This window comes from Alosa sapidissima, chromosome 17, assembly GCF_018492685.1.
Source record: "Alosa sapidissima isolate fAloSap1 chromosome 17, fAloSap1.pri, whole genome shotgun sequence".
Lineage (NCBI taxonomy): Eukaryota > Metazoa > Chordata > Actinopteri > Clupeiformes > Clupeidae > Alosa > Alosa sapidissima.
In genome coordinates this window covers 21,976,583-21,990,208 of record NC_055973.1, presented here as the reverse complement: position 1 = coordinate 21,990,208, position 13,626 = coordinate 21,976,583, and the positions used below count along the sequence as shown (strand labels likewise).

At 45.3% G+C, this 13,626-nt stretch overlaps 2 protein-coding genes across 10 annotated transcripts in view; both read left to right on the top strand.

Moving 5' to 3' along the window:
- Positions 1–13,626, top strand: part of LOC121688279 — a 522,978-nt gene that overhangs the window by 494,434 nt on the left and 14,918 nt on the right. The window lies entirely within an intron of this gene.
- mcamb (melanoma cell adhesion molecule b) overlaps positions 588–13,626 on the top strand; it is a 53,613-nt gene continuing 40,574 nt past the window's right edge. For all 8 annotated transcript variants that reach the window (XM_042067762.1, XM_042067759.1, XM_042067765.1 and 5 more), the window contains exon 1: positions 588–733. In XM_042067762.1, coding sequence (XP_041923696.1) covers positions 676–733 — 58 coding nt within the window. In that variant the 5' untranslated portion in view covers positions 588–675. The remainder of the gene's footprint in view (positions 734–13,626) is intronic.

The window sequence follows — 13,626 nt, the reverse complement described above, 5'->3', positions numbered from 1 at the left end:
GACTGATGTTTTGAGTGTCATGAGGAAAGATTTACTGTGGAGGAAGGGATTCAACAAATAATACTTTTGAGACAGTACAACAGGCCGACTTGTCTGCCATATATAGTCATTACATCATGCAATATAGCCTGCCCAGCATTTATTAAAATCAAAATCAATTAACATAGTTTGAACTGACAAATCCAATCATTTCAGCCATTCAGACTTTTAATGAATGATGAATGAATGATTCATTCTTCAGCATGTCAACATTTTGATTTTAACAGCTTTTAAACATTCCCACAGGTTTGCAAATGCAAATAAGGAAACATATGGGAAATAAACCATGACATAGGCTACAAACAAAAGAAACTAGCCATTCAGACTAAGCCGACAGACTTATTGCAGCCATTCTCGGTAAAATTATGCCAATTTGAGGGAAATATTACATATTACAACTGGATTACAATAACCAGAAACCACCAAGCTACCACAAATCTGAACCCCAGCGAGGGCTCCGCCTTGAGTTGTACAGTGAATCCTCTCCGCGCGCCCGTCCCTCCTCCTCCTCCAGTAGGCTACAGTGTAGAATACACAGCACACCGCTGTAGTCATTCCCTCGGCTCTCCCTCAGTCCGCCTCTCGTCTCTGCAGCAGCAGCTTGGACCAGGCACCTTCTGGACAGGATCCCGCAGCATGGCTTTGAGTGGTTTTGTTCTCGCAGGACTTTACATCCTCGTCCTCGCCAGTCAATGTAAGTAACGAGAAACTTGCTTAGCGTGCTTGTGTGAGTTGCGAGATGAACTTCAGTCTTGACTTGCACCTGGATAATGGTAGTTTATCGCTTTGACCTGACAGAAGCAGTTGTCTTGCAGCGTAGGCTGTTACATTTTGTAAAACATGTGACGCCTGCATGATGGTGATTGTATATAGAGGCGGGACCTTTCCAAAGTGTGCTTTGAATGCAGTATAGCCATACTCTTTCAAAGCGTTTGATGAGCGTAAAACGAATGAGAGCTTGATTTACATGTAGCCTGTCATACATTGGAGTTTTAGTACAGTTTTCAATGGTGTGTGTTGCTTGCTGTCACAAGCAGCCGGTCATGTAAGTCTCACGCCACGGGAAAATATTCATTCACGCCCACGATTAATTGCCAGGTTAATAAGCGTGCTGTCCCCACAGCGTCCGATGAGTAACCTATGCCAGTGAGGTGAATAGTAACTTTTTGATGTGAACACTTTAGTTTTAAATAAAATTAAAGAATACACCTTTTTTAAAATGTTTTTTTTTTCTCCATGATAAAGCTAGATTGTTTCTGACAGACTCTATCCATGCGCTGCAACTTTAGCCACTTAAAAACCATGATCCGTTTCCTGACGTGCTCAATTTGTGCCTTGCACTCACTTGAGGCTCACCTCTCAGAGCAAAGACACGCTCTGGCTGTCTCAGTCAAAACCTTATTCTTCCAGCTTCATCTGAGGGACTCTGAAGCACATTCCAGATAATTTCTAGCTTGTTCAAGGATGTCCAGACTGATGTAGGAAGGGTGGAGTGACACTGGCATGGCCTCTGCCATCTTTCAAAGGCATTTTTAGGATGTTTTGCAGTGATGTTTAAGAGAGGGGTATGCACTAAAAACACTTTACACTCCCTGTATCCTTCCTCTGCGTGAGTCGCTCAAGCAGTGCACCAGCAGACCAGACTTCCCTCTGTTTGTCTTTAGGTGTCCGTCTTTAACGTCACACCAAGGAGCCCCCCCCACCATTGTTGTACTCGCGTTTTAACGGGGACCTTGGGGGGATGGCTCTTCCTCTTTCTCTCTCGTCTCCTATCTTTCTCTGTCTCTCTCTCCTACTCCCCCATTCTCCTCTCTCTTCCACTCTCTCTTCTACATCTTTACTTTCTCTCTATTTTGCCCCTGTATCATTTCATCTCCCCATCACTTCTTCCCCCCTCGCTCTTTCCCTCTCTCTCATTGTTCCCGTCTTTCTCTTTTCCTCTTTTTTATTCCCTTATTCTTCTCTTCTTCCCCTGCTCCCCTCCACTCCTGGTCCTCAGAGGTCTTGGCCTGTGTGGCCCGGCCCCCTCCTCAGCCCTAATAAGGCGAGCCTTATCTTACTTCCTGCGTGACCTGTCGTCTGTGAGGCCTCAAGGGGATTTCCCCTCAATCACTCCCAATCAGCCCATTTGGCAGCCTCTTTATCAGCGCAGCCCTGATGGGCACCTAGGGCCTGAACCTGTTGAGGAGGAGTGAATTATTTTCCTGGCTCCTTCTAGATTTCTATGTGAATGATCTATAGTTTCAGTGTTCTTTATACAGTTTATGGGAAAAATCCATAGATATATATCTATGGAAAAATCTCTGAGGGTAATTGTCGCATTATAGTGCAGAACTCTCTGTTCCCGAATGTTCTAATCACATGTAAGACGGGTGTCACTTGCGCTCAAGCCTTTTCGGTGCTCACAGTCTAGGACCAAAGGGTCAGAGAAACTGGCTGGGCTACTTCAAAGAGGCTTAACTCAGGGATGACCGGAGCACTCAGAGAACTTTTGAACTTGTTTATTGTGATGCACAATCGACTAACGTTTTGACGCACTGCATTTCGACGGACTCTGAGGAAGATGCAGTGCGTCGAAACGTCAGTAAAAAACGTCATATTTGTGACCGTACTCCTCAACAGGTTAAGGGCACCCTGCTGTGGACAAAAGTCAGCTATGTACTGTACGTGAAAAATGTCCAAATTTAAAAAGACAAAGCTAAGACAATTCTGACCTGTGGTCTAAGTCTTTCAGGCAATGTGGAGGAGAGACAAGTTAATTCTCACATGGCCACTTCAGCAATGAGGACAATGTCTTGAAATCTCTAGAGATAATTGGTGTGTGGAGAGTGTGTGAAGATGGGGGTTCTCTGTCAATCTCTTCTTGGTCACCAACAGTAGTCCCATGCAGACAGACTTGTGTTCCACTAGTCTTCTTGCGGCAGGGTTCTGGGTTGGCTCAGCTGTGGAGGGAGGTTTTCTAACAGTTAAGATGGCCCCAGTTTGCACCTCAAGGACAACTGTGGTCTAGAACGAAGATAGAGCAGTTACCTTGCACAGGAAACTAATGAAATTCAATTAAATTAAAATTAAAATATTTAACATTACAATTAGTAAGTAAATAAAAAATGCAGAATATTTAATATATAATCAACCATTTTGTAGTTCTCATATCTTCTACTCTTGTTACCAAGCAGTCTATGTAAATCCTTCCCATTATCCAAGCTATCTCCCAAAGTTATCTGTAACTAAAAGAAAACTCTTTGCAACAAAACAACCACACCCATGGCATGAAGAAAGAGATGACAGAGAAATGAAATTCCATCTGTGGAACACAGAGAAAGTATTCCTCTCTCTTTCTCTCTCTCTCTCTTACCCTGCTGGGGGTCAAAGGCTGCCATTTTCACACAAAGACTGCATGCTTTAGCATGGCAGTATGGCTGTATGCGCCCCTGCAGCCTGTTCCCAGTAGCTGCTCCTACAAACCGCTCACACACAATTAAAGCCATTGTTTTGTAGATGCATAGTTTATCACTGAGATTAAGGAAAAACATACCAAGTCAAGGCTAGGAACTACTTGGAAGATGTTCTGCAGGAAGTCCATTAAGATAGGATCCTGCATAGGGCAGAAAGTCTAAGTCTGTTTTTTGTGAGTTGTTCTCTACTTGTGAATAATCAATCATCCTGTTGATGCAAGTCGTGGCATTAATGTTTAAAGAAATAAAAGCTGTTGTTACTGCTCTGTGTCCAGGTAGAACGAAACAGTTTATTCTTCATAGCCCGATTCTTGGAAACTCCGATTTTGCCATCGTTTTTTCCATTGACTATCATGAATCTTGGTGCAGAGCAGTTTAACTGCTATGATTTTCCTTTTTCTAGACTTTACATAGCTGTATTCAAGTAGTATCACTCTGTACACAGATGTCTCCTTAACTTCCCTCTAAAGTTTGCGGGGATCAACCTAAAACAAGAGTAGGACAGGTCATGGCTAACTATAATAAAAGGATTTTTGGAGGAGGAAGTTGTGGGAAGGTCTTTTGTCCTGCTCAGATGTTACCTTGTTTCCTTGTGAGGAAGTTTTGTTCACCTTCTGTTAGTAAGCTACAAGGACATCTCCTGGTGGCCACTGGACACTTGTAAAGGCGTCTGGACGGGACATGTGGCAGTTCCTGTCTGGATAACACACGACTGTGGTGACGGTGGTGATGCTGTCCAGACCAGCGGGAAACTGGGACAGGAAAAGGCCTGAGCTGCACTCCTGTGTTTATGGTATCAGCTCAGTGCAGACATCTCGGCTTTTAGGGATTGTTTTCATCTTTTTTTTTTTTAAGTGATTTTCATGCTCCTGTTTAGTCTCACACCATTGTCTCTTTTATTAAGTTAAATATAGACCTTTCAAAACCAAACAGGGAATGATTTTGTTTTAGGAATGACTGATGACTCTTTATCTTCCATTGTGCTGTGTAGTTCACTCTTTTTGTTTATTGTAATACATTTCCTGTTTACAATATTTGTCATTTAGCTGAGACTGTCATCTAAAGCGACATACATTTCATAATGTCTGGCCACTTTCCATTGCCAAGCGTTAACTTCCTTGAAGGCGAGTACTCTGTTGAGGTTTAAAACTATTGGATCTGCCCAGAGCCACTCTGGATCTGCCATAACCACTGGCTAACGTTTGGTTGTGACGTATGTATGGCTCAAACTAGCCCACGACCTCAACGTCATCGTTCTTAGCCACTCCCTCTGTTTGCTGATTGGACCTGCAGATTTTTGCAGGGAAATGAAAATTGAGCGGAAGTACGTAGGAGGGCGGAGCCAGGCTACAGAGACAGTCTCTCTTAAAGAACTTTAGGTTAAGTGCTTTGCTCAGGGACACAGTGGTGGTACTGCCAGGGATTTAAAACACACAACCTTTAGGTGTTCTATTTGGAAACCCATATCTATAATAACCACTGGACCACCACCACAACCACTAAGCTAGCTACTTTGAAGATGTACTGTATGGACCCTTTCAAGAGAGTTCCATTATCAGCATCATAGTTGGCCCCACAAGGCTTCCTTTTTAACATTCCATATGTTATCTTAATGCAGAGGAAGTAGATTGGGGCCCAAATAGAACGTTCAAGCATTGTTTTTGTTTACCTAGTTGAAAGGGTCCATATTTCTGTGCTCATTTGTCATTTAGCAGACACTCTCATCTAGAGCGACGTACAATGAACTAGCTATAGAGACAGTCCCCCTCAAACAACTGTAGGTTAAGCGCCTTGTTTAGGTTTCTGTGCTCATTTACCAAATCTGAGGGGAATGAATGTACAGTATGTGTTTGGAAATGTATGTGGAAAGAACACCCACAGGTCTAACCCTGACATAAAAACCTCGCCGCATGAAGCATTGTATTATGGAATTATTGTGCGTGGGTGTGGGAGGGTGGGTGTGTGTGTGTGTGTGTGTGTGTGTGTGTGTGTGTGTGTGTGTGTGTGTGTGTCGTTTTTTCCGTTATGTTATTTAGTCAGGTGCTTGTAGAGGATATTTGTAATTGTTTCACTCATATTCCCATCTCCTTTGATGGAGTATGTGTCATTTCCTCCGAACCTATGTGAACCTGTAGTCAGTGACTCTGGCTGGGCATTGTTCTTCTTCTTATTCTCTCTCTCTCTCTCTCTCTCTCTCTTTCCTTTGCCTTTTCCCCTCTCTTCATCTCTCTCTCTCTCCATGAGCTAAGTCTCTATGGCTGGAGAAGTTCCAAGTTCCTTAGTGAGACATCCACAGGTTGTGCCAACTCTCTCACACATGCCTTTGTAGTGACAGAAATGGATCACCAGTCACAGACCCCAGTACAAGATATACCAACACTGATGTCATGATGTGCCAGAGAATGGGGGTGCGCCACATAGAGGAGTTGCGTGTCAGACGTAGATAATGGAAACTACGAGATTAAAACTTGCTCCTACATGTTGTCTCTGCTTATGTTGAAGATTATTTTGTCAGAGAAACGCTTTAGAATCAAGCAGAGCTTTCGTACTGTTCCCTGGGTGTAGAATTGCACGTTAATGGTGTGCAACCACCACCCCTCCCAAAAATGTGCTTTATCATTGAAATGAGGCTGCCATCAATCCTCCGTGCTGGTGACTTTTACCGTTGTTCTCGGAGGGCAGTTGTGGGAGACCTGTGTGTTTTAAATGAACCTGTCAAACACATAACAGGCAATGACACATAGATCATGCATGTGGGCGATTTACTGGTGTGCGCTTTTGGAGAAGAGGTGTAATGTAGAACAGTTTAGTCAGACCGTAGATGGACTGTTAAATGTTGTTATCCAAAATTAAAGGCTTTCATAGAACCCTTCTGAAAGGCCTGTTTAGGGGGTGGGTCCGTTTTTTTCCCACAAGTGTTCTTTACAGAAGCCACACCGTGATCCACATGCAAATGGCCATTTTGTTTGTGTTTTCCCACATGTGTATACAAACACAAGTGTAGTTATAGGAGGAGAAGCATGCGTGGCCCAAGCAAGTCAGGGCCAGGGATGTGCAGCTACTTTGGCCTCACCTCTCACTGAAATCTATAGGGGCCTGAATTTATTACCATTACAAGTACAGTGGTACAGTTGTGGGAAAAACTGACTTGACGTAATCAGTTTGTTTGTGTACATAAACATAGACATAAACGGACATAAAGACAGCATACATCCTGAGTAAGACTTCTCTCTGAGTGATGGGGAACCAGTCGAAGCTGGCGTGATGGCAAACGTCTGTTGTCCCATGGGCTGTTTTAACTGCCCAGGCCTTCCCATCCTTTAACACTAATCAATAAGAGTGGAAAGGAGTGGCGCTGCCCTGACACACACACACACACACACACACACACACACACACACACACACACACACACACACACACACACACACACACACACACACACACACACACACACACACACACACAGAGGACCCAGTCAGTCAGATGACTTGTTTGTGTTCAGCCTCCCCCACCACCCTTTACCTTCCCTGCGTCCCTGGGCTCCGGTGCTGCTTTGCTGCAGATAATATTATTTATCGAGCAGCGGGCCATCCAAGCCTGAGTCACCGTTACTGCGTTCACTCCCTGCTGCCACAGCCTTGCCGTGTAATAGATGGTGTTTATACGGGTTGCTGCGCTATAAGAGGAGTATCAAATGCTACGCCACTGGTTTGTCACGCATGAAATAGTGCAAGCGCGGAATGGCATAGGGCCTCAGGGAGGTTCGACGGGGCCTCTCTGAATCTCAGTACACCGTCTCTTGTAGAAATTTCAGGTTTCTGGCGAACAGTTGCCGCAAATTTGCAGCAAGGTTATATTTTCACATGCAAATTAGGTTTCTGGCAAACAGTTGCAGTTAACTTTTGGCAATGTTGCAGCAAATGTGCAGCAATGTCATATGCAAATTAGGTTTGTCACCAGAAGTTCACTGGAAGTTTGCCATTATTGACTAAGTGTGATGGCAAATCACTGGTGAACACATTTGCCACTAGTGGCAAACTTCTCATTGTTGACAGAAGTTTGCCTCTAGCGGCCAACTTTGGCAAACTTCTGGCAATATTTTCTAGTGAACTCATCTGTTTCCCACCCAATAGTTTGCTGCAAATCTGTCACAAAAAAAAAAATTGTAAGGGATACAACCATGCAGGGAGGTCTGCAAGGACCTTCCTGTATCTGAGTACACCATACGATCATGCAGGGAAAACAGAAGAAGGAAGCGCCCAAAAGGGGAATGAGAGAGAATGTAAAACTAAAATAATTAGGACTCTGGAAGAGCAGCTGTTGTGAGGGTCGGGTGCTACTGAGCTGAGACATCAGTAGCACCCGACCCATCATGTGAAGCATGTCCATCATCAGAGTGCTAATTCTAGACATCCCTCTACATGCCCCCCCACCCATACACACCCCCACTCTACCCCATCCTAATTGTTATTTTCCCAAGGCAGCTGCACACACCTGGCGTCATACTCCCTCTGGGTGGGGGTGGGGGGGGGGGGGGGGGGGGGGGGGGGGGGGGGTGTTAGCATCTTCAGGCTCTAGTTACTAAAATTTCAACATAATTACCCCCCCCCCCCCCCCCACACACACACACTCTAACCCACCCTCACAGTCCTAATACATCCTCATCCTCTATAGCTTGTCCTATTACTGACCCCCCCCACCACACACACACACACACACTTCCCCAAGGAAGATCTCTTACTCTGCTCTGCCTTAACCCCCCCCCCCCCCCCCCCCCCCCCCCCCCCAACTGTGTGTGGCTTTGTCTCCATCGGGGCTGAGGGTCCTACTGGGCTTGTTGCCATGCGTGTCCAACACAAGGTCAGGTTTTCACAGCTACCAGAGGGTTACTGAGGATTATGGGCGCTCTGTCATGTCTGGCAGGACAGATATGGTCTTTCAAGTGATAGGAGGCAAAACCTCTCCACTGTCCAGCCTTTCGCTGCTCCTTCTGCTGAAAGTAAAGTAGCCAACTTCCCAGTGGATTTAGCCCTGATATGGTGTAGTTCCGCTGGCCGAACTTTGGGTTCCAAAGTTTCTTATTTTCAGGACTTAGTTAAAAATACCCCACCATTTCAGCGAGAAAAAAATCTCCTTAAAAAGGAACTCCATGTTCCCTTGAAGAGCAATTCTCTGTTTGTTTTACTGTGCAAAGAGTGGATATGACCTATAACTATGAAACTAAACAAGATGGGAGAATGCAGGCGATGACCCAAAAGCTGGACCGTCGGAGGGAAGTAAGTCCATAAAACATAGTGCTTATGATTAAAATAAACGCTGGAGCCCAACGCCTTCACTGCCCGTTGGACTGGACGCTGTTTCTCTCTCAGAGTACTTTTGGATATGTAGCATAGAGTTGCATTAATATGGATGCACTGTGTCCCATGTTTACTTGATCCCACTAGTAATGTATTCTATTCGTCCAGCAGTATATAAATGATGCCTCTTTCTGTCCATTATGCTGTTTGATACTTTAGGATGCAGACAAGCCAGCCAAGTCAATGATACTTAAGGATGCAAACAAGCCTTTATTTCTTGACTGATTAGCCTAAGTCAATCAATGTTGGTTTTAGACCACATATTTTAGTGGATACGCTGAGGAAGAACTGGATTTGACCAAACACAGCAGGGCCTCAGTCATTTAGTCTCTTTACTAAAACAGAAGTTTATTAGCTGTGACCTGAGGGATGTGTGGGGATTGAGCCCAACCTGAGGGGTCAGTTTTCCCTTTACATGATGGATTGAGGATCTGAAAGTCATGTTTTCTCTAGTAGCGTGCAGCCATGCAGCCTAAACCAATATGGTTTCTCAACTGAATTAGGATTGTGGCATGGTTTCAACACACGCACGCAGGTACACACACACACACACACACACACACACACATACACCACAGTAAACCATAAACCCACTAAAAAACTGTAAGGAGGCAGATTGTACTGCCTGATAGCTGGCAGCAGCAGGTCTGTTCGGAGAGGAAGTGTGTGTTGTGCTCACGTCTGCACAGACGAGCGTGTCTGACTGGGTCTGATCCCCCACCCCCTTCAGCAGCGGCTACGCAAACAAACCTGAGGAGGCACGAGAGTTTGTGGAGCCGAGCTTTGATTCCCGCCCCAGAGGAGGTCAACATTTATCTTTAGAATTTAGTCTGGAACAGCTCTTCTCTCTATATATCTCTCTTCACTCTCTTCTCTCTCTCTTTCTCTCTCTCTCTCTCAGTATTTCTCTGTCTCTCTCTCTCTCTCTCTCTCTCTCTCAGTATTTCTCTGTCTCTCTCTCTCTCTCTCTCTCTCTCTTCACTCTCTTCTCTCTCTCTTTCTCTCTCTCTTTCTCTCTCTCTCTCAGTATTTCTCTGTCTCTCTCTCTCTCTCTCTCAGTATTTCTCTGTCTCTTTCTCTCTCTTTCTCTCTCTCTCTCTCAGTATTTCTCTCTCCGTATTTCTCTCTCTCTCTCTCAGTATTTCTCTCTCTCTCTCTCTCTCTCTCTCTCAGTATTTCTCTCTCTCTCTCTCTCAGTATTTCTCTCTCTCTCTCTCTCAGTATTTCTCTGTCTCTCTCTGTCTCTCTCTCTCTCACTTATGTTTTTTTCTTTCTTTTACTCCTTTTCGAAGCCTCTGTGTGACTGAGGTTTCCGTGGGTGCAGTCTGGTTTTCTGGACGAGCCATGCTGAGCACACACAAACACACACACACACGCACGGACACACACACACACACACACACACACACACACACACACACACACACACACACCTCTCCCCGGCTCCAGCCACCACCCCAGCCCCAGCAGCCTCAGCAGCCCCAGCAGTGAGGAGCAGCAGAGGGGGAAGCAGGAGCAGAAGCCCAGGGTGTCCTGGAGCAGGGGCCGGGCCTCAATGCTGCTCTTGTTCTGGGGTAGCGGGCAGCGAAAGTAGCCTCCAGGGGACCGTACACCGCCACGCTGCACACGGCTCCTGTTGCACTTTCCTGAGAACAGCCAGACCTGCTTTACCCATGTGTGTGTTATTTTTTTAAGTCACCCCTGAAACATACAATGCCCTTTTCACTGCTGTTAATACATGGAGGTTTGTGGGGATATGATATGTTTACATTGATGAGTTGATTAATGCCTACTGTGAGGTCCTAAGTACACTGATGTATCTTGCTCTGTATGTGAAGGAATCTCAACTTGTATGGCCAAGTGCTCAAATCTGTGATCCAGGGAGTTTTTCCAACCATACATCTGAAGTCCATAATTTGACCGTTTGCTTGAAGGGTTTGTTTGCCTGTAGGGTTGGTTGAGGCTGCGGGACACAACAACAGGGGATGCTATTTTGGCTCTGCTGTGCTTCATGGCAGAGTAGTGCATCATCTAATGTGCAGGAAACAGCAAGTCAGCTTAGGGCCCATTCTGTAGCACACTGATGTAAACAGATTTGAAAAGTGCTGCTTTGCAAATGCTATTTGCATTGTTGCTCTTACAAACTTACTGTCAGGGATTGTAATTGCACATGTCAGTTTGGATTTGGTCAAACAGCAAAACTGTGATTTAGTTATTTATGTCCCTGTACAGCAGTATAGTATTTGTGATGAGATGAGATATAGAGCTGGCGTATGCTGCTTGAGAGCTGAGCCAAGCGGAGTCGACACGTCGTGTGTGGAGAGTGATGTGCAGCACCAGCTGAAGTCCAGACGTTATCCAGTGAAACTCAACACAGTTACGGTCCAGATAGAAATGCCCGTTTGTCTTCTGCTGACCGCAGATTGGTGATTACTGGGGAAGGGGCACTGGGGCCTCCGTTAACAATTGAACATGTGGGAAAGGAACTCAAGAAACGCCACTTGCATTTCTGTGATTCCATAGGATCTGGTTTCTATAAGCCCCCCTCTCTGTGTGACCATAGAGCGGGTAGTGTCATTATCGCCTCCAATAGATATGGCCGATAGGAATGCAGAGGTCAGACTGGCTGTAGGAGAGGACTGTAGATAAAGCACTGAACACTGGACGCTCAGGGCCGTTACAGTACCCGGATATCAAATTAGTGAAATATTTTAGCACATAATTAAAGCAACACTGTGCAATGATTTGTGACTTTTCAAGGTATGCTTTTATCAGGCAACTAGTTTTACTATCGTCTCCAAAGTCATTTTGATGGTGTGTTTGGTCATGTGATGGGTAGACAAACGCGCATGTCATTCTCATCCACCAGCCATCCAGGATATGCATTATGCAGTTCTGTGTTCTGGGCAGCAACACACCGTAAAAAAGAAAGAACAACATTACTGACTATATCGCTAAAACACAGCAGCTAGCATATAAGCATGTTGCCAGCAGTGTCAAAAAGGCTCTGGAACGTGTTTTTTATGACTTATAGGTACCTAGCTAGCTCACAGAATATAGACCAAAATTCGTATAGTGCTGCTTTAAAGGTGTACTCTTTGATCTTGGCGAAAGACTGTTGATATTTAAACTCTACAGCCAATCAAATGCACCCTGCCGTTCAGTTCTCCTGAAAGAGCAGTGCTGATTGGCTGCAAGTGTGTGCTAGCATAACTCAGCTCAACTTTGCTCAATTCAACAAAAAGAAGTGAGGTGAGGACTGTGCCTTTGCTGTAACACCTCTCTGTTCACTCACTGTATATTTTTATCAGCAAATGACGCACAATAGTGATGCAGCAAAACAAATCTGGCATACATGAAGTTCTGTGCGTCATCTTAACAGACCTTTCTGTCTTTGAAATGAAGGGCAGTTTTGCTGCTTACTGTGTTTTCCCGAGTCTGTCACATGATTTGTGCTGTCTACGCACCACATCTAAGCGGCGAGCTCATGACCGATTTCACACAAACAGCCGTGCTCTTCATGTCTGCTTCACCAAGAGGGGGGTGTGGGGAGAAGAGAGAATCTCTTATGTCTTCATAACAGATTTCTCTGCTCTCAAATTGTTAGAAAACTCACTGGTCCCTAGACACTGACCCTGCGCCAGCGTAATTCACTTACAAGACTTTTATCTGTAATCTCATTCAGTCTTTGTCGCCAAAATGGACGCAGAGCTGCAGAAATCATCGCATTAGGCGGTGTTATTTCAGAAATGCAGTCAGCAGCACAGAGCTGGCAGATTTCTCTGTAGTGTCGAAGGAAATCCAAAAACACACAGCGAGATTGTGTTAAAACGTCACCCTTGAGAGATGACTTTAGAGTGGGGCAATTCTGCGTGTGATTGATGTAGGTCTCACCTGAGCCCTGACCCCCATCCTGCAGTATTTCCCTCAGATCTGTTTTTAGATCTAAAGACAGATATAGAGATCCTTCCTGGAACGGTTCTTATTGAACTGACAGTGTGTGTGTGTGTGTGTGTGTGTGTGTGTGTGTGTGTGTGTGTGTGTGTGTGTGTGTGTGTGTGTGTGTTTGTGTGTGTGTGTGTGTGTGTGTGTGTTCAAATGTAAAGGGAGTCTCTCTGTCCTTGCAAAGAGCATGTAGTGGGACAGGGACTCAGATAGCAGCCAACACTGAAGCTGACCCGGCTTGGTTCTGGTGTCAAGATGAAACTGGCCCAGATCTGGGCCAGAGGAAGCCATGACAACAACAACAACAACAACAGCAAATTGCATCTATATAGCGCCTTTCAATAGCCTGGCTAGCGCCACCACTTCTCAATGAGACGTGGTCTGGGAACCAAGCGTTAATTTTCTCGTATTTGAAAAAAATGCCCAGATCCGTTTATTGGGTGCCACGGATGTCTATCAAATGAGTCTGTGCATAGCTCATCATCGTCTTGCTTTCCCCCTTGTTCTGTGATTGGTCCCCTATCTCAGGCGAAAATTTGCTCCATGGTCTCCAGGCTGCCTTAGCAGCATGAATCAAATTGCGCGCAAGGCAGCATGGGAACACCCAGGCTAGCCTTTCAAGGCACCCAAAGCACCAAAGGGAACCTCACTAATCACCACCAGTCGTCCTGGCGAGGTCCCTCTCGGTGAGGTGGTGAACTCATCCCCACTCCTGAATGAGGCCAGGAAAAGAAAAACAAGGTCACGCTCAGCAGCAGAATCAGGGCAGGCATGTGCTCTTCAGGCTCATCTAATTTTCAGAAAATAAACAGCCTGTCTGTCAGGAC